The sequence below is a fragment of the Scomber japonicus genome, chromosome 23 (genome assembly GCF_027409825.1).
Source record: "Scomber japonicus isolate fScoJap1 chromosome 23, fScoJap1.pri, whole genome shotgun sequence".
Lineage (NCBI taxonomy): Eukaryota > Metazoa > Chordata > Actinopteri > Scombriformes > Scombridae > Scomber > Scomber japonicus.
In genome coordinates, this window is record NC_070600.1 from 6,939,569 (window position 1) to 6,961,668 (window position 22,100).

The window sequence follows — 22,100 nt, forward strand, 5'->3', positions numbered from 1 at the left end:
TTAGATGTTGCACACCTTCATTAGATGTGTGGGTGACTCAGGTTTACATATATGGAGAGTCTTTGTCATCAATGTTTGGCCAGTGCCTACAATTATACTGAACAGCAAAAACACATAATGTATCCTACTTTTTGGGGGTCTTGGGGTTTTTTTGTTTGATTATGCTAATAATTCAATTTCAGGAAAGTGACCATCGACATGTAAATAGCTGAATATCAAAAGCTCAGATTCCTCTTATTATCAGTTCATTAAAAAAACAAAAACAATGGTGAATTCAGGCTTGGGTAAAAAGCCCAACTCTAAAAATACTCCTCTGTCATGCAACATAGATGAGCGCATGCTCGTGGCTCCACTGTCAAGAAAAGGCGCCCAAGGAGAATGTTTTGACACCAACAGGCTCCCCGTTCTCAGCAGAGTGATGAATAAGTAAAAGGGCCTCGCTTTTAGCATTCTGGTGTGTGTGTGTGTGTGTGTGTGTGTGTTGCTCTCTCTCTCTCTCTCTCTCTCTCTCTCTCTCTCTCTCTCTCTCTCTATCTTTCTCTATCGCCCTCTTGTTTAAGGGCCGGACTAAGGCAGCTGGCTCTGCATTCTTTTTTTTTCTTTCTTCTTTTTTTTCGCTGTTTGAAAAGTAAGCTTTGGGGAATTGGAGACAAGCTGGTGTGTGAATGTGTGTTGCGTTGTCCGCGCTTGACAAAAAGAGAGCTTGTTTTTTTCGTGCACTCGCCCTGTATTACATTTAAAGGGTGCGTGTGCAGACTTGCGCGTACGTGTGTTGCTGAGCAGCAGGATAACGGCTGTCACTCTGCGGAGCGGTGACAGTCGCGGTGGAGGCTGCGCCGCTCATCAGTGCTGCCGTAAGCAAGGAGAAGATTTGGAGGGTTTTTGCCATCAGTGACAGCGCCGGTCGTTATATAAGTTCCCGTGTAGCTCCTCTCTGCCAAGGGCGTCACTTAGCAGCAAAATATCCTCTCTCTCCAGTTGCACCTGAAACTGCAGCGCTTCAATGTTTCTGCTTTCTAGTTTTCTAAAGTTTTCTGGCACTTGTCAGTCTGTTTCTGTTTTCTTTTTTTCCCAGTGTTTCCACTTTAATGAAAAGCACACAGGCACACAGTCTAAACTTAGCAAACTGTGATGGTAATTGGAAGAAGTTTTATTACCGATTTGAGCACCCAGCTCTGTGTGGTTGTTTTGTGTGTGTGTGTGTGTATGTGTGTGTTCATGTGTGTCTTCACTTGCGCAGGTTCATGCATAGACTATATTTCCTCAACAACAGGAACATTGTGGCACATACAAACACACTCATTAAGCATCTATTTATTCACAGAACCTCAAGGAAAAGTTTCCATTCTTATGGAAGAGTTTTCCCCTCATTTCTTATTCGTTGGCACTGATTTAGCGACGTCTTCCATTCCGGATGCCGCTCTCCCTGTTTATCATTCATCTAAATATCTCTCATAATTTCCTCCAGGGGAAGTTCGGTATTCTCGTTCATTACTTTACTCACTGAATTAATAAGTGAAGTCAAGTGAAAGAAAAAAAAGACATCTTGCCCAATTAATTTTTCTAAATGTATTATAACAATAAGATTTTTACCCCAAAACATTTCCACTGTCAACCAAAACTTACTGCATTATATATATCAGTATGTCTGGTATAATTTGTCTCTGTAATAATTGTACATTTACATCATTTTTGTGTTGATTGAGTGCAGGAAGTGTATTCTGTCACAGTCTCCCTTTCCTTCGCTGAGCCCGCCTGAAGCTCCTCTCAGCATGATGATCTTTGGGCCATATGCCTGTGTGACAGTGAGGCACAGCTCTGTCAGTCAGGGGCAGGTTATTCATCTGCTCTGACTGAGAGGTGAAAGACAGCATGGCCACCAGTGTCTCTTCACTTCTCTTCACTTAATTTCACAGTGTAACTACTTCATGTTCCAGTGTATTAAGTAGAACTGTTCAATTTCACAATATAAATCCAATTTAATCCCATTGTGGGACCAAAGCTACACATAGCATTTTCAAGATTGTTTGATATAGTTCTCGGCCCTCTATTGTCTAACCAGATTTAAACAACATATGTTTTCATTCAAATAGCAAAGCTCATCAACAGACTTAAGAATTCCAAATTGGTTTCTTCTGACCAACATGTATTTTTATGTAACTTGTCCTGATTGAAAATGTTTTTGTTTTTTTACTCTAACAAATATTTTCCACTCAAGTTAATATATGGAACTTAATTTTTAAATATGGAAACCCTATAGAAGAGATTGTATCAAGAACCACATTGTGAATTCTCTATAAAGAACCAGCAGCAGCTAGCATTGAATAGTAATTCACAAGATATTAAAATATAGAAGAGATTCAACCTGATTAAAGACATTCATGTGCAGGAAGGTTCATCTTCTACATAATACAGAGACACACGTGCAGACGGCAGCAGACACACACACACACAGGAGATGCCCTCCGCTCTCCTAGGCGATTTATCTACCTGGGCTCATCAGGTTGGACTCAGGGGTGAGACTGAAGGCAAAGTGCTGGGTGAGGTCAGATCAGCCCGTCTGACTCCCTGATTGATGACAGCTCCCATATGGTCAAACTTTAGATCAGCTCACACAGGTCATCTCAATGTCCATACCTGCTGTCTTCTCTTTGTATGGGAGTTAACTTTCTTTAACTGTCCACATTTTAAATGCCAGCTTTGACCTCTTCAGCTTTTTAAAGAATAGTAGGAATATTAAATGAATGAGAAATCTTTCAGCTTGTTTCTCCATGATAGAAATGCAACACCAATTTTGGCCCTCAAAATCATTGAAAAATATGCATTGTCCCGTCTATTCATGCAAATTTCACAAGGTGTTGCGTCTGACTGCATGTGATTTATGGGAAACAGTGATGCTTTAATGATGGGTCACCTTAAAGTGACACAAAGGTGACATAAGATGGCTATGAGATATTTATTATCCCTCCGCATTGTATAATACATGTGCTAAAGAGGTCATACATGCAGAATGTGACACCTCATGTGAATTAATGTGTATTGTCCAGGCCAGTATAGTAATCAGATTCATTCTAGGTCATTCTAAAGGGAAACACTGATGGCATGCTGGTGTCTCCCACTAAGATATTCTATTATGAGTATAAGAATTTATTTTTGGTTTGATTTTGGCTAAATGTGAATGCTCTCAGGATGAACCTTTCTCCATAAGTAAAACATGAAAGAGCTGAATGTCTGTTTTGTACCACAAAGCTACATTAGAAGTAATATGATGTAAGCGACCAGGAAGATGACTTATGGATCTTAACTTGTGCAGTGTTGTAGTGTCGCATTAGAAAGAGAGAGAGAGACTCCCTCCACAAGCAGCTCTGGTTCCAATATATCTCCAGCCTTAAAGCTCACTTGATTTAAAACTTTTAATCAAATAAGTTTATCTAGTTAAAAAGGCCTGAGTGTTTACAGAGGAGAAAGATTATTTGATTGTTGATGCAGAGCTCATGCCCCTGAGAATTCACTATGATCGGGAATTCATTTAAAAAGATTGAATTGTCTGCGTGGTTTTATTTTTTCAAGTTCACAATCACTGCAGGGAGAATCGTCTTTCTTTCGCTATTCAGCTGGAAGGGAAAAAAACAACCTTGGAATCAAAGCATCACATTTAGCTGTTGTTATCAATTTAAGTGCCTGAACTGTGTAGTATGTGAGAGAGTATGTTGTCAGTAGTTCCCCCCTTTTCTTTTCAGGGTTAGTGCAGCTTGTTCTCATTCTTTTTAGAGGTGTGAAATGAAAAAAGATTTGTACGTAGTATTCTTAATGGAGTGAGACACTTCAGTAGTCATGTAGTGCTGAGGTAGACTTTAGGATAAACTAACCAAACGTCTCCTGCTACAGCCGCGTCAGTTCATTTGGGTGAGAATGACTGAGGTTATGACTCCATTCATCATGTGACAAGACTAATGAGTTTGTGAAGATAATAATCAACAAAGCTCCTATCGTCGATAATTCACTTTACTGCCATGGCGCCCGACTCTGTTGTGGATTATGAAAATGTAATCGTGTTAAATGAGGAGTGGTGTGGTGTAATTACAGCGTTTATGAAGCTGTAAGGAACTCTGCATTGTTTATGTTCCTCTTTTTGATCAGTAATGACCCAAACAAGGTATGAATACACTCCAGGCTTTTGTTAATGACTGAATAAGACAGACCTTGAGTTTCTAAAGGCATCGAAATACAAAAGAGATAAAAGGATTCATTTTGGATATCTAACACAGTATTTGACGCTCCATAAAGACATTTAACACGATTTACCTTCATTTAAGTTCTTATCATACTAGATGACTCTCTGATGTGTTTCATCAGAACAGATGTCAGTTGCCAATTATAGCAACCCTGTCAAGTCAGTCTCTCATAGAGATGTCGTCAGTTGTTGGTTGCTCATCATTGATTACAGACCCATGCCAAAATCACCGGTGGTGGGATTCAAACCTTGGCCGAGGGAGCTTTGGAGATCTGCCACTGTCCATCAACTAGTAACGCCATAATCCTAGAAAGATGAAGGATTTAGATTTCTTCAGTACCAGAATAGTAGATGAGCAAGGTTTGGTGGTGAACAGTTTGCCAAGTCATCTGCTACTCAAAGCAAAGCCAAACAGCTGAGTGACCCCACTGATGCCCGCTAGCTCACCCATGCCCTCCATGGCTTATTTTGTCCGACCAACAGTCCAAAACCCAAAGATATTGACAAAAAAATACATTTTAAATGTCTTTTGACTAGTCAATTCCTCTTCTTCCTATTCATGTTTCCTGCTGTTTTGACTTTATAGACAAGACTTCATTGTAGTTTTTGTTCTTCACATCTCTTAAGAAAATAAAAACAATCCTAATCAACCTCCACATTGTACACTATATCTGTCCTGAGGTTGAAAATATGGTTTAGTCAGTCAATCTCCTTCCAGGCCAGAGGAGGAGGAGGAGGAGGAGGAGGAGGGAGGGAGGTTGGTGGTTGGGCCGGCGGTGGGCCATGAGCACTTATGTGGGCTGTTTGTTTGCACATTTGCCAGTGCTGTGCCATCGACTAGAACAAACCCCTGCCGGGTTGTATCGGCCTGCTGGAACCCCCCTCGGCTGCTGAGCGGCTAAAGATTTAGTTGTTGTCTTTGACCGCACTGCAGCAGGAAGGCTAGACGTCTTTACCAGCCCAGCCAGGCAGTACTGACGTCCTGCTGTCTGTCACTGCTTGGCAACGGATACGTTTCCAGCCCTGTCTCACCAAGGTCACTCTGTTCCCTCTCTTTAATTGAATTGTGCCAGACTGAATTGGATTCCACAGTCGGTGTCAAGGCTGGGTTTTTTTTTTCGACAACATGTAAAAGATTTCTCTCTTCCTGTGACACAACACCTTAAAATAAGAATCCAAGGCTACTTTTTTCTATCACTCTGTCTTATTACACAGTCGCTCTACTCTTATGTTACATTAAGAGACAAAAGTTTGATTTAATTGATATCAAACTTGAGTGCCTGGCTCCCTAGTGAGCACAGAATTCAGGGAAAAAGCTGAAGCAGGATGGCTCACACTGTTTGATTTATCTCTGGCTACTGTGGGAAGACATTTCTAGATATCCAGGTGGCGTGTACTGTCCTCTGACACTAGAAGATGTTGTGATACTGGGCAGCTCTGTGCGACAGTAATTAGAACCACATGATGAAGAGGACTCTCAAGTTAGTCTTCAATAAAGCTCGTCATCCTTTTCCTCTTCGATGTACTGCCCGCCATTAGGGCTCTTTCAGCGCTCAAGAGAGGAGAGTCATGAATAATGTCCCAACACGAGGCTTGTGTGGACAGACTTTTCTGAGCCGTCTCACGTATTATGCATGAGATCACTTCCAGTCATTCGGCGAGGACGAGACACGGTCGGTGCATTGCTCCTATCCAGCTTCCCTCCTAGATTTGGCTGGATTCTGCATTGTCATCCTCCTTTAATTAACCCTTGCTAACCCACTGATGACGGCATGCCTGATTGCCTCTCCCAGGGCTGACAGGCCCATCCTGGTGGTGAAGGGGAGGGGATATGAAGGGAGAGAGAGGAGGGGGGAGCCTGTGGCAGCAGCAGCAGCAGCAGCAGGGGGTGAAAGTGAAAGAGTGAGGTAGTCCTTTTCTTCCTTTCTCTCTCTCTGGTTCCCATTTCCCTCTCTGGACTCCCAGTCGACTCGCACAGCTTCCAGCTTCTCTGCCAGGTTGAGCTTTGCCTCCTGTGGTAGTAGGCGCGGCAGGGAAACAGACACACCAAAGCAAAACACTTCCGTGACAAGACGACAGGCAACGTCCATCCCGTTAGAGGTGAGTTGACAGAAAAGCTAGAAGCTGCTCTACACGCCTACCTTGCTGATTGACGCTCCTTTGTGCTGCTTGTTTGAGTTGAGTCAGACTGTCTAGTTTTGTTCTGATAGCTTCTAGTTTTGCTCTTTTCTTCATAAAGGAGACGCTTTGGCAGCTGACGAAAAAAGTAAAGTCAAGTTTATAAGGATGCCTTGGTGTTTTCTAAAGTATAATTGCAGGATCACAGTGGCATTAACTGGGATTATGGCACAGGCAATATGGATATGAGTGCTTTCCATTTACATCATAGAGCCCTGGCTTCTCTGTCTGAGTGGTAGAGAGAGAGAGAGAGAGTGGAAAAGCTGAAATACTCATGCATTTCAAAGTTTTGTGTGCAACAGATAGTCGTCTTGATGGTTTAAAAGAGGACATCGTTGTTGTTGTGGCTTTGCTGTTTTCTCCTCCCAACACTTGAGCTTGCCGTGTGTGCAGTTAGAGATTTATTATTGTACTCAAAGCAATTATCCACATAACACAAATTTGACAATGATGACAGTAGCTTTCATTGGCTTTTATTATTTTATACCTCACTGTGTCTTTTAGTTCAGAGATTCTAGCTCTGTTGTAAATAAAGCTTATTTGTTTGTACTGTATAAACAATCTCAGCCCACACATTTACTGTTCGGTTTACTGTCAATCAAGCAGCAGTAAATCTGTCTCTGCACTCCAGTTGGGAGAACGATGTCCTGTTTTGTACACAAATTCAAATAAAGAATGAGGAAATAGGAATTCAATCATTTTCAGTAGGTGTCAGATCAGGATTATGCTTAGTTTTAATCATCCACAGAAGTTTGAATGGGTTTTATAGGCATGATTTGAAGCTAAAATGTGAGAATGACCAAAATTGGAATGACAAGAATTTCAGATATGTCCTCGATTCAGTGTGAATGAAGTCATTCATGAATCCACAGCACTTGTCTTCAAATGCCATTACATGTGAGATGTTATGTTCTCGTGTTCTCGCTTCCGTTATGTAAGAAGTCCTCTGAGGAAGTGATGCCTTCTCCCATCTGTAGACAACCCACCTTTACATCCTCAACAGCACCCCCCCCCCCAAATATTTCTAAATCCCCTCATCAGAAACCTCATTTATCTTCATGATGTAGTGTAATCACCGGTTGTTATCCTTTGTTCATGCCGCTAATAGCATTTTCTCCTCTCGGGCCGTCGAAAGAACAAGACTTAGCGTATTGAATATTGCATGAGATAATGTTTGCATGGTTGAGTGGAGTCACAGTGACGCATGCACGGGAGAGCAGCTATGTGCCTGTGACACAGCGGCCAAAAAAACCCAAAAAAAAACAAGCCTATGTAATTGAATCTGCAGCAAAATAAAAACACATGGATCCATCCTCATTCGTGGTCGAGTCTTCCTACCTGAGAGCAGGCCTGTCCATCATCTGATATCAGACATCATCATCCACATTTTCACTACTGAGATATACCCAACCCCCAGGTTAGAGGATTTTAAAAACATACCTTTAAAGCACTAGGTACTGTAACTAGGTGTTACAGTACCAGGCATTGCACTTCTGTTTGTCCAATGAACACGGTCACCACAAGGGAAATACCGTATGTTTTCATATGGATATGGATTTGAGGGGGGGGGGGGGGGGGGTTGAGTGTGACTTATTTTGCACCATCTGCCCATCTCACTGCCTTCACATATGAAACACGGGAGAGAAGCTTATATCCTCTCAAGCGTTCCGCTCTGTACATTGTTGCTCATTGTTAATTTAAGAAGTTATGACACAAAAAGTCCGGCTCGCCCGCCCTCGCTCTAGGGTTATTGAGTTCAGCTGTGCCTTTTCTGAGGATGCTGCTCCCCCCATCCCCACCACTACCCCCTCCCTCCCTGTAGAAGATGTGGTGACGTGCAATCTGAAAACGTGCAGGTCCGATGGGAGGAGCTTTCATTCGCCGCTGTTCTGTCAGAGCAATCATAGCTGATCCAGAGAGTGGAAATATGAAATATTCAGCCTATTACAGCCAGGCGGGCTATCAGGAGGAGGAGCGTCATTTATTTTTGTTTTCTTTTTGCTTTGTCCACTTTTTATCCCAGGATTATGCACTGGGCTTGGAAGCTCTTCCTCAGCAGTCCCCAGCTTCCCATTCAGAGAAAAACACAGTCATCTATTAGTGTTCATTCAGCATCTGAGGCTTTGAAGCCACAGTCATAATAAAGGTTTTCTCTTCTCTATCTGCATGCTTTATTGAGATGCCGATCAATACTATAATTCAGCTATAACCTCACTGTATGATGAGCCAGCTGGCTTTCAGACATCATTTTCTGCAACCTTCTCTATTTTGAGATAAGTTTCAAGATGCTCCCTGTACTCAAAGGGAGATAATACAATTATAGAATGGAACAAGCAACTTCCTTTAATAAACGAGGACTCAGATTCCACTGTCTTGAAAGCAAAGGCTAAACAATAATATGCATTTATACTGTCCCATATTTATAATCTACCCGATACATCATTTGTATTAACTACCGGTACTTGTTTCATAACTGTTTCTGGAACTTATTTTAACCTTTATCCTACTTCTTGAGAGAATTATATCAATAGTATGGTCAGGCTTGTACTTCTATAGTTCTTATTTTTCAGTATACTATATCTTAAAGACAGACATTCAGTGCTAAATGTCTCTTTATAAAGATTGGTAGAAACATCAGGGACAATTGTAGAAATGGAGGACTTTATATTTCTATCCCAGACAAAGTTGGATTTGCTACAGCATTATAAGACTTTCCTGATTTATCACCTGTGTGTTCTGTAGATAATCTGCCCATTGTTTGCATTCCCATTCACCAACTTAGTTCTGCTTTTTTTGTGCCCCCATTGTAGTAACTCAGTATGTTAATTAATACAAATCAGCTGCCAGAATTACATTTACAGAAGTCTGAAAGCCAAAGGGCATCTTTACTTTATGATTAAGATTCCAAAGGCCATTCACTGTGACTCATTATGATAATGAAGCAAAAAATTGGCCAAGAAATAGTTTAAATCGCATTACCCGCAGTTCATACTCATTCTCTAGAAAAAAAAAGATGTTCTGCATTGTGTCAGAGAGACCACCCTAGGAGGAAATAGTGATATGCTGCAGCCAGCGCAAAATTATTCTCATGTTTAGATAAGAATTGGAAGTCAATGAGCTCCTCTGCAGCCATCTGTCTCTGCTTTGCACATTGTGATGATAGACTCCAAGAGCTAGCATCCTATTACTGCGGCCTTACCATTCCCCTTTTTCTATCTCCCAAGTAAATGTGCAGCACATGATTTTATCAAGTGTAATTTGTCTCAGTTTGGAGGAAATGAATAGTGATGCAGACAAAATGAACCCTTTCTCCCTTTAAGAAAGCCTGAATGATATTTGAGGTGTTCAATTAAGCATGAGGAGCAATCAGAGTTCATAAAGTACCATCTGTCTGTTTGATCTGTGTGTAAAGAGTGTGTCACTGAGAGCATGATGCGTCTACGCTCTTTGAACTAATATTTATACACCGAATAAATATAATAACACAGATTGAGTTTTCCGTATGTCTGCTGGCAAACACTGACTTTTGGCGTTGAACCAAGTCGCCTCATTTTGTCGGGTGCATTAAATTTGGCTCAGTCTGCCCCTGTTATCTGTCACGTACTGAAGGCTGGTCTCAGAGGAAACCTCAGCGCAGTCGCAACTCTCCTGACACTTCTGAGGCTTCGGTAAGCAGAGGGGTAACTTTAAATCAGACCGTCAAGGTGACCCAGCAGGTCCTCGTCGCTGCCAAAAACTTTCGAGGCCCCCGCCCTGCACCAACTGCCCGTTTAACCTTGATGTCGTCGCTTTCTTTGACGGAGTCTCAGCTGCTGTCAAAAGACGCCACCGCCTACAACTCAAAATGACGCCGCAGTATCAGCGAACACTGGCTTAAGTGCAGATGAGAGGAAATGATTAAAGGAGAAACAAGCCAGGCATGTTTCAAAGCCATCGATTTCCACGGGCTTTGTTTGCAAAAGCCCAGTGTGTGCAGAAACCCGCTCAGCAAAGACAGGGTTCGACTTCTGTTTGATATCAGAGCTCCACTCAAGCTGCTCCTCGCCTCTTTTTTTATTTATTTATTTATTTATTGAAGAACCGTGGTATACCTGTAGATTCATAGCTCCGAAGCTTAGATTGCCAGACGGGATCCCTACTACGTATTTATTTTTTTTTGTATGACAAGCTCCTCTGTGGTTTAAACATTCATCTCTGAGACGCTTTTCCGATAATGGCTTTGAATTGAAGAAAAATGAAAGCTCAGAATGACAGATTAAGGAGGGCGAAATGAGAAGCTGGCAGTGACATTCAATATCAAAAAGGTCCATTACCTGTTTTATATTGCCTGTTTACTTCTTCATAGTTTGTGCTGGTGCTGTGTTTTCAAAAAAAAAAGTATATATATATATATTCAACACAACACAAAATACTTTGAGAAATAGGGCATTTTACTTTCTCATGCTAAAATTCCTCATCATTTGCTTATATTATATGGTTATAATGTTTCGAGTCATAGACCTGCTCAGATTCCGGCCATGAAGATAAATGCTGCTCATTCAAGCTTCCATTAGAGCAAATCAATTTCCCGCTGCCTCAGTGAATAACTGGGTTGCAAGGTGTCAGCTCTGCGCTACATTCATGACAAATCTTTTACAGGTGTCAGGTGAATATGCACAGACCAGGAGGTCAACATTACCACCATTCAGCCACCTAACCCTGCAGCGGAGCGGTAAATCCTTGTGAATACGATCCATCTGCTCCAGCAGAGATCTGAACTGACAGTCTGTCAAAGAGATGCGAGCCACAGTGTAATTACCACTTTCACCACCATCACGCTATTAAAATCACACATTTTTGAGCACAGTTTTTCCTGGTGAGTAATGAAATGGAACTTCACATCAGAGGATGAACAATTTGATTTTCAACCGAAATCAACGAATCTCTTCTGCTTCCTGCCATGGCAGAGAATAAAATATTTCTCTCCTCAAAATGATGAGATAAAATCAGATAAGATGTATCTTTATTTATCCCCCTTGGGAGGAATTCAAAAGAAGGGGTAGCCACATCCTCCCCATCTCTCCTCTTTCATGATGTGTGGTAACCATTGCTAACAGAAAGAACGTTGTTTACATCAACACTCTCATCAAGAGCCACGTTGAATACTGACACACCTTTCAATGCAAGAGATTACAACCATGTCGGTAATCAGCCTCTACAGTTCTCTCAGAAACAGGCATTATGACCTCCAAACTGCTCGCCAAACTGGAGAAAAGCCTCCTTTATATACTGTCAATTGGAGAATGGCTTCCCATGTTCAGGAAAGCACTGCATGAATTTATAAGGGCACTTTCACACCACCAGCAGTTGGTGCGCTCTAAACAGTCCATTCGGACCAAAAGCTCCTAGTTCGGTTAGTCTTCATTTGTGTGAAAGCATCAATTGCACTCGGGTGCGCACTAAATCAAGAAGACCGCGACCTCCAAAAAGAGATGATCTCTGTCCGCTTGACTCCGCACCAAATGGCTGACCTACCGGAAGATGAGAGAACGTCAATCGGACCAATCTTGATTTGTTTGCAGGTGTGAGCGCAGACCACACCGCAGCCTGTATGCTACATAGTAACAATTTTACTGCCTGGTGCGGACCAAATAATCTAACTAGTGGTGTGAAAGCGCCTTAAGTGCCCTCCATAGCTGGGTTTTGGGCCACTGCCCTCTTGACTAACTGGCTTTGAAGTTTTCCTCGTGCCTTGTTTCAAAATACAGTTTTACGCTTTAAGTTCGACACACAACATTTTTGCAGTAGACTGTGCACTCAGCGTTTTTTTGTGTAAAATATATCAGAATGTGTTTGTCCAAGTGGCTGAAAGATTATTTAGATAAGATACTTTTGTGGTTCTGCCATTCTCAGTTGTCCTTGAAATATAGCAAAAAAAGAACACTAGCTAGCTATCCTAGCTAGCTATCCTACTATCAATGTCATGCTGCACCTTGCTGTCAAAAACAATGGTGTATTTTGAGACCAGTCAATTATTTCAGTATTAAATTGAATAGGCTAGGTTTAAATAACATATTTTATTACAAAACAGTACGTAAAAAAAGTTTTATTGAATTGCTGAGTCGTGTGCCTCCGGTGGAGCAGGTTGACACAGTCGCTATCTCATTTCTGCTCAAGCAACTGATTTTTATTTTTCATGTTTGATAATGAGAAAGAAATTTGTTTGTTCATTTTCATGCTTATTAACACTCCCAACAATTATTTCTTAAAAGGAATCATCAGAGATAATGAATGGCATACGTTTGTTATGCTTGACAACTTTCACGGTTATTGATCTTCTGAACAAACTTTAGAAAATCAATAACGCCATTATCTTCCCCAGACAGCTACACATCCGCACATCTCCAGCTCACCCACATTTTTCTTCCCGTCCTTCCATCTTTGTGAGCCTTTTAAAATTGAGTCATTATTCTCTCATTTTCAGCCTGCCTTCGAGTTTCATCCTCTTCTACGATGAATTATAGATGGCGAGCTTGAATTGACTTGTCGAAAAAGCGTAATTACCTTCTGGAAGTTGTTTCCACTTTCTGATTTAAAAAAGAATTATTTTAAATACAGCATGTGTGTTTGTGTTTGTGTGTGTGTGTATGTGTGTGTGTGCAATCTGTCAGACTGAAAATTCACGTCAGATGAAAGTGCTTTTGGATTTGTAGGTAAAGTAAATTGTGGGCTGTATGTATAAAAATCACAGTGTGTGTAGTTGTGTGAACAGTCGTTTTGTTTGTATTGATTGTCAACTGTGTGTGTGTGTGTGTGTGTGTGTGTGTGTGTGAGAGAGAGAGAGAGACCCAACCCTACCTAATAGGACCAAATATCCATAAGAGTTTAATTTAACTCAGGAAGGAAAAATAAACGGAGCCAGCCATTGTGCAGCAGTCTCACACACACACACACACACACACACAAAGGCTAACGCACATGCAGATAAGACTTAACAGGTTGGCATGGAAACCAACTTGTATGAGCAAGGACTGTGTGTGTGTGTGTGCGCCGTCACAGCTGTGGTGCTGGCTGACTATCACTCTTTGTGTGTGCGCATGTGTGTGTGTCTGAGAGAGACACACACACACACACAATGAAAGAGGAGAAGAGCTAATATATCATTATTAAAGGTGATTTATTGGTGCTGATGGCAGAAAATGGGTTTGCAAATTACAGAAACATACTGCAGGAGTTTTCAGCGTTGTAATTAAAGAGTGTGTGTGTGTGTGTGTGTCTGTGTGTGTGTCTGTGTGGAAATGATCATTGTTTGATCCATACGCTCCTCATTTGGTTAGCTCTTGGTGTCTGTCAGCTTTAAATAATTAGAGTGTTAATGAATATCCTTTTATTCCTCCTCACATTCAGAGTTAATGAGGAGCTTAACAATTAATGAGCCAACGCCTTTTTTAAAAAAAAAGAAAGAAAGAAGAAGAACTCAAATACCCACAAGTCAATGGCATCCAAAAAAAGAGCACAGCTGTTTGATGAGACAAATTGAGCATCTGCAAGTCTGAGAGCCTAGCTGGTGATTGGACAGTGAGGAAATGACTTCATTACAGCACTTTTTTTGCTGCAATTCTTCACTGACATTTTGAATAAAGTTTTAATTAGTGTTGAAAGATGCTGATGGCAGATGGGGTGCAGCCAGAGCATGCTAGTTAGTAAAGCACAGAGAACTGCTATATTACTACTCCAAAGCTTCAAGATAAAAATGACCTCTGATCTGAACGCTGTTATTATATTCCTACGTCAGCCTCAGTCTCACTCCTCTTCTTCCTCTCTCCTCCGTTCTCCTCTCTTCCCACAGCTGGGACGACAGCAGCTCAGTGAGCAGCGGGCTGAGCGACACGCTGGACAACATCAGCACAGATGATCTGAACACACCAGCCTACTCTGCCGTCAGCTCGTCACGCAAAAGCAAGGGAGCACAGGTAAGGACACGAGCGCTGATTGTTTAGTATCTAGATCTAGATGTTTTTTTCACAGTGGGGTTGGAGTATGGGAACTTATTTATTTAGCTTGCTTTGTTAACTTTTACACTTTCAATTTTAAATCCTTACTACGGCAAACACTCATTAAGCAACTTATATGTCAGATATACAACAAAGGAGCAACTGCTATACCTGTTTACAGTGCAGCCAAACAAACTTTTATTGAATAACTTAGTCAACAATGTTCTTTTTTCCTCCAAAATCCTATGAGCAACTGCAATATGATTTCATTCTGCATCATCTAACAGCTGCTCCTTCTTGCCCCATTACTCCCCTAAAAAATTAATGATGATTCACTGTTAAAAAGTGCTGAGAATGACCGTTGTTTTGAAGACGCATTTTAGTAGAGACAAGTAAAAGACAGTTAAATGCTTTTAGTATGAAACAGCAGCAGTAGGAAATGTTCATTTTGTATTAGCAGAAACTCTGTACAGCTCTGTAATGGCTTTAAGAATATGGACAATAATGAGTGAGAATAACAGCAGTGAGACAAAATTACAAATGGTAATGCTGGATTACAAAGTTATGACAAGCACATCTGGAATACAAAAGCAGGAACTGGACCAAATAACTAAATCTATAACAACAGATTTGCTTTATAGTACTACTATTATGTTTTTTATTATCTTTTTTACACCTCTTTATGTACACCTGTGAGTAGAGTGGGATTTACACATCATGTGACTGTCAGGTGACCTCGGTCTTTGTGGATATAAGATGGTAACTATACATTCTGTCTTTAGTCTGCAGGAGGGCAGGAGGTTTGAAACTTGTAACTTCTCAGCAATGCTGGATGAGACACACACAAGCACACACACATACACACACACACAAGCACACACATACACACACAAACACACACACACACACACACACACACACTAGAGTACCTGGGAATTGCCTGCACATATTTGGGAATAGTGGTGTCTGTCACTACCAAAAATGTGAATATATTGAGTGGTTATTGCAAAAAAAGAAAAAAAAGGAGACCATAAGTAACATCAAAAACTAATGATAAAATAATAATAAAAGAACCATTACAAGAAAACACTATAACTTTGATTAAAATAAGAAGGGATAGCATTTAAACTGTAATAGAAACAGGATTATTATTATTATAGATTAAAATAGAAGCAGGAAAAACCAGATCCAACTAAATTCCCTCTTCTAATACCGAGTTAGAAGCCAGTTGGTTTAGTACAAAGCGAGGCCAGCCTGTGTGCGAGCGCTGATATCACAGCTGAGAGAATTAGCTGCGGACTGACGGCCACCGCTCAGCTCTTCCTCAGAGGCTCTCTGCTGTATTCTGCCAAGTATCTTTGGCCCCTCATGAAATACTCAACAGACTGGGCTCTTAAGAGACTCCGGTGTTGCTAGGGAGACTGGCCATCTGTCAAGGTAGGATGGTTATTACCGCTGTGTTTGCGTGGGTGTGTTTGCGTGGGTGTGTTTGCGTGCGTTCCCAAAAGAGGAGATCTGGACAACGGGTGATTCCATAGATAGCTATGACTTCACACACACACACACACACACACACACACACACACACACACACACACCCTGCTGTTCTGTTTATCCATTCACTTCTATTTCTTTGGGCTGGCTTTGTGTTTTTAAAGGACCATACCTTGAGTTTCACAATGTTTTAGACTATTAACTATAACTATACTTATAACTGACCCCCCTCCCCCTCCCCCCACAGTCCCAGAGAGGAAGCCGGTCCAAGCATGCAGAGCAGGAGGTGAGCAGCAGCTGGGCCGGAGCCGAGGACTTGAAGAAGGTGGAGGAGGAGCTAGAGGCGAGCATGGACCCCAGCAGCGGCTCCTCCCGCTGGAAGCCTTCCTCATCCTCATCTTCCTCCCAAGCCCAGGGCCAGTACGAGGACGCCAGTCAAAAGGCCACCGCGCTGGCCCAGATGTCTCAGACGGGCTCATTGAGGAGGGGCATGACAGCCCAGGTGGGCATCACGCCCCCAAGGACCAAGAGTACCTCTGCCTCCCTCAAAACACCCGGTAGGAGGACACGTTTATCTGTTTATCTTTAACCAATATGTTTCATTTTTTCCCACTGAAATGGAATATTTGGTTGGTGTACAGTTACAATTTAAATCAAATCCTCCACTATTGATCGGACTGTTAAACAAGTGGCCGGGGCTTAAAGTTGACGATATGGAGTTTCAGAGAGAAACAGAGCAAAGCAGTACTGTTGGCTCCACACACCTCAGATCAAGAGGAGGACGATGGTGTATCAAAGCTGTTCTGGCAGCATGTGGTGAACCAACATCTTACTGAGACACTTTATGTCGGGTTTTCCTTTCATTTGTCATCTGTCTTTATCTCTCCATATTGACCCACAATCGATGTGACCGTTGTGGTTAGCTACTCACCCAAACCCACATTTGATTGGATGAACTTTTGTAAATGCCTCTGAGTACAGGATGAGTCATCAAACATGTGAAACCATTTTACAGGAACAAGACATGTTTTTCATTTCACTGGGACCTAACCATCTACAGTGACATCAACAGATGCATTTCATATTATGTGCTATGCTTTTTTCATAAGCTCTATAATAGCAGTTTTAACACATTGAAACACAATTATAATTCATTAAGGTGACCTATTAATAATTAGCTTTTTGAAAGAACATGATTGGAATGTGAAATAATTAGTTGTAACAGATTTGTTGCCTCTGCCAAAAAACATTAGATGATTCTTTTCACTGATACCTGAGCTGAGAAACTTTGTTCTCAAGTTTTCTGTCCACTCAGCAGGTTCAGCAGCATTGTTGCAGATAAGCATTGGTTTTCAATGCGGCTGAGCTTTGATAATCAGGGCTCTGGCTGTTGGCCAGTATTTACACTAATTCAGCTTTTCCTGCTCTGGGGCACCACAGGTGATGAAAACAAGAGCCGGGCCAAGAATGTGCTGAGGGTAATGTTTCTGTATTTGTGCTAATAAATGTTTATGCAAATTGACAGGCAAAACTGATGATGCCAAGGCCTCAGAGAAGGGCAAGTCGCCTTCCAAGAGTTCAGCCGGCATCCAGCGCTCGCCCTCAGATGCTGGGAAGAGTAGCGGAGATGAGGGCAAGAAGCCACCCTCCGGCATTGGACGCCCACCCACTACAGGATCTTTTGGATACAAGAAGATCCCTGGTCCCACTGGAACCCTAATCACCTCTAGTGGTGCAACGCTCACCAGTGGCTCAGCCACGCTTGGCAAGGCGCCCAAATCCTCAGCTGCCCTCGGCAAAGGTGCAGGCATTGGCGGTGTGCGTAAGACCAGCCTGGATGGCTCACAGCCCCAGGATGACGGCATTCTGCTCAGCTGCGGAGGCTCCAAAGTGCCCCTGCAGTACCGCTCCCTACCCAGACCAGCCAAATCCTCCAGCGGGGTGGCGGCAGGGCGCAGCGGGCACCGCTCCAGCTCCAGCAGCATCGACTCAAACGTCAGCGGCAAATCAGCCGGAGGGGCGGCGACACAAGCGGGAGCCAAACGCAGGGACGCGGGGAAAGTGTGCTCAGACCGCTCCAGTCCCATCACCATCAACCAGACTGACAAGGAGAAAGTGGCGGTGTCAGACCAGGACCCGGCAGCGGGATTATCCACCTCCCCCAAGTCAAGCCCCACTTCCACATCAGCAGGCCAGTCAGGCCTCAGGCAGCCGGGATCCAAGTACCCCGATATCGCTTCTCCTACCTTCCGCAGGTCAGACACACAAAACCACGCCCACTGCTCTCATTCTGTGTTCGTCCCTCACCGTATATGTTCCGACGTGAATCAAACATTTCACCACATTAATTATCAGTCCCTTGGTTACAGTACAGAAAGCATGCCTCGAGGTGCAGCAGGAAGTCTAGGATCTATTTTAAGAGACTCATCCGATGTCATCAGCAGTATTTCAGAACCATAACTTTAGTTTTTTTTTAAATTCATGATGATAAAGTGATGTTTGTGTTACTCAGCAGTGTTTTCCTGATGCAGGCTGTTTCCCAGACTCCTCGAACAGATAGGAGCATTTATTGAAGTTGTCATCTGTAGTGGTAAAGTCTCAAAAAAAACAAAAAAACACACTGTCATCTCTATCAATTTTAGATATCTCTGGATGCACAAAAAACGAATATAAGACATCTAATAAATCACATTTCAACACCTCTATAGGAAAATTGATTGAGTGAGTTTACGCACAGCCGCACAGCCTAGGGGTGCCATTACATAGATTGCACACCCGCCCCCCCCTCCGCCCTCCCAGCGTAGGTGATAAGTCACTGCAGATGAAACATATCTTTTACCCTGAAGATGAAGGTCTGACGGCTCTTCGTTCAGGTTCAGGCGAATCCAGTTTAGCGCCCCTCTATCAGAACAGACAGGAGACAGGAGTTCCTCTGCACGCCAATCCCCGGCTCATTAGAAGCTCGCGGTATCGGCAGGCGTGTCCAAACATCCGTCCCATCCGATCTGTCAAGCCGACCTGTTTCATCTGCATGTCTTCAAGCTTCTTTCTTTCTTTTTTTTTTCTTTTCCTTCAAGAGAGCGTCACCTATATATATATTTTGTGTGATTGCGATGACAGACTGGGACGGGGGCGCAGGCTGTGTAGCAAGCTGTTTTGAAGCATATGCGGGGAGGGGGGAGGCGAACGGGGGGTCGAGCGGCCTAACAGATTGGGTTATTTAAAGAAAGCGGGGTCGCAACGTCAAAGCTGTGAAAGCAGATGTGTCGATGTAAATTACAGAGAGTTCGCAGCTGAAATGAGCCGGAGTTTGCTGCGAGGGGATGAACTTGTCGGGAAGTGAGCTCAGTGTTTTCATCTGCAGTTTAAAAAAAAAGCTGGTGTTAGAATAAAGATGTGTGGATGTTTGATTCTTGAGCATTTGCTCCTTGATGCTTGTGACCAATCCAGTAATTTACATGTAGACCCTAACCCTAACCCCTAACTCTAACCCTAATCCTAACCCTATCAGATTACCACAATTTAATCTACTTTCTCAACTCCAAATTATAGCAAAGCCCTTCATTTGTCAGTATGAATCTTACAGATGCTCAGCACTTGTTCTTTGAGCATTTCTGAATGACTGCACCCACCTCTCTACCCTCAGATTGTTTGGTACCAAAGCCAGCAGCAAGGCCAGCTCTCCGGGCACGCCCGACTCTGGCAAGTGCCCCTCATTACTGGGCAGCCCCCACGGCACGCTGGCGAGGCAGGCCAGTCTGGACTCACCCTCCTCTGGCACGGGGAGCCTGGGCAGCGCTGGGGGCATGAGCGGTGGCAGCAGCCCGCTGTACGGTAAAACCCCAGACCTTTGCACCGACTCCTTGGCCTCCAGCCCGGCCTCTGGCCTCTCCCTGCCCTCCAACGCTCGGCCCTGGCCTGCCTGTAGCTCGTCAGCCGGCAGCAAGGACACACTGAGCTGCCAAAGCATGACCAGTCTGCACACCAGCTCTGAGTCCATTGATCTGCCGCTGGGCCACCACGGGCCCAAAGTCACACGAACCGGCAGTGTCAAGTCCACCCTGTCTGAGGGGTGAGTAACGTGAGGATACGATTGGGCGGAATCGTATTCATTGTTTCATTTGAGAACACAGACAAAAAGAATGCATCTCCCTACCTTAAGATGCAGAGGAAGCCTAAATCATAATAATCATAAAGGTTATGAATGGAATCATCCAGCACAGTTTGTTCAATTTAAGCTTCTTTTCCTGGCATGGTTACCTTTTTTAAAAAAGTAGGTATTGTATCAGAGCACTTAGCTAATGCCACTGCAACCCATTTAACCTACTATAATTTACCAGCTAGTCCATTACATTGACTTAACTTAGCTTAACTTGGTTTTAATGGGAGCTTAATAAGAGACTCACTGCCATGCCAGAAAAGGTACTACAATAAGGTTCAGTTCATTTCAGATACTCATTCCCATTACAAGTCTTTCTTTATAGGGTGTTTCCATTGTTTTGTCCACACACAGCGCATGCAGTATATACCTTAAATTAAAGAATAAACATGGCGCCAGTTATTCATCCTTACATAGCGTAGCTGTATGTCTCAAAAATGAAACAATTGATTTAATCGTTGCCTGTGTTTTCTATTTGTCGTCTCTTGTGATGTGGCGTATCAGTTAACAACGTTTTAATGTTTTGTTACTCATTGTGTGTCTGCATATGTGTGTGTGTGTGTGTGTGTGTGTGTGCGTGTGCGTGTGTGTGTGTTAAAGGTGGAGTTTGTAAAAAATGTGAAGTCTTTTTTTTTTCTTCTCATGTATCATATAAGCAGATGGTCTCCAGGTGTTCATCTAATTCACTCATCCTCTGTGTTTTTAACAGCATGCCTCTTGACAGAAACACCCTTCCCAAAAAGAGACTGAGGTACAACCAATCAGCAGCCAAATCTCATTCTCAACTTTTTTCCTCTTTATTCATTGGCACAGATTATTATTATTCTTATTATTATTCTTATAATTATTATTGTACAAGTGCATGAAAAGAATCACTCTGAATCTACTATATTGACTTTTCTATGTTGGTGCATGTGTGGCATGGCGTTGCACCATCTTCAGATTACCAACATTTTGGGATTGTCTTACGTAGCATTCACACTGCAGGAGTCATTACTCAGCTCCAAACTGCTGTTCAAACCTTATTTGAACTATTTCCTCAAAAATTTCAGAATAAGTTGCTATCTTTTAAACTATTTCCAGCTCTTTGTTGGTGTTTTCCATCAATCAGACTCCTGTGGCACAACACTGAGGATCTGATCCCGTACCCCAGATCCCATACCCTAGATCAGATTCTTAAAAAAAAAAAAAAAATCAGAAGCAGTAACGAATGCAGCCTCAGATGATCGGAGCGTGTTTGTCTGTCTTGCATGCTTTGCCTCTCTGTTGCATCGTCATCTCATCTCCCCAGCGCTGTTTTAGTAAAAATGCGGCAATGACAGAGCAGTTCTTCCTCAGCTCTCCCTCCTCCTAAAATGGACCTGTTAGCCAAGAGGAGGAGGGGAAGGGTGGAAGGGTGGAGGGGGAGCGATAAAAATGGATGTTTTGAATTTAGTCGAGACTGCAGGGGGAGAGAGCCAGAAATACCATAACCTATTCATCACAGTGGCACGACCTCTGCAGGGAACGGCCTCTCTCTAGCCAATTATACACTTCTCTGCTGGTGGGAAGCTGCGAGGTCAGACGCCAGTTTTCGAACCATTCTTTGATTTTTTCCTATTGGCTTCCGGAAGCTCGAGTTCTTTTACAGGCCTAAGAAAAAAGCATCTTATCCCGTACTACACTTTACGCCTGCTGGATGTGATGCTCCGTTTTTTTTTTCTTCTTTTTTTCTGACCACAGATTTGACGCCCATCTGTTCACATCTCAAAACCAGACAGCCTGATCTTTACATTTCCTTCAAGAGGAGCTTACACTCATAATTACCCCCCTCCTCCTCTAGTCGTATAAATAAGCGTGACGGTCCTGCTCGTGTGCATTTTTACTTGTAAAGCAGTAAGAGCACAGAGTCAAACGCTGACCCCCCCCCCCCCCCCACCCCCCGTTGGATGTTTCGCTTGTTCCCTTTCAACTCGATTGCTGCCGTGTCACAGCATTCATCGCTTCTCTTTTAGACACCCAATCCCCAGCGCCGAGAATGTGGAGCCCAGGCGTATATAGTGGGGTGGGGGGGGGGGGGTTG

The 22,100-nt window shown here is 42.9% G+C and overlaps 1 protein-coding gene across 1 annotated transcript in view; it reads left to right on the forward strand.

The window, feature by feature from the left end:
* nav3 (neuron navigator 3) overlaps positions 1-22,100 on the forward strand; it is a 90,962-nt gene that overhangs the window by 39,425 nt on the left and 29,437 nt on the right. The window contains exons 6-10 of the mRNA XM_053313731.1: positions 14,241-14,364; positions 16,127-16,437; positions 17,400-18,134; positions 19,526-19,951; positions 20,748-20,789. Coding sequence (XP_053169706.1) covers positions 14,241-14,364; positions 16,127-16,437; positions 17,400-18,134; positions 19,526-19,951; positions 20,748-20,789 — 1,638 coding nt within the window. The remainder of the gene's footprint in view (positions 1-14,240; positions 14,365-16,126; positions 16,438-17,399; positions 18,135-19,525; positions 19,952-20,747; positions 20,790-22,100) is intronic.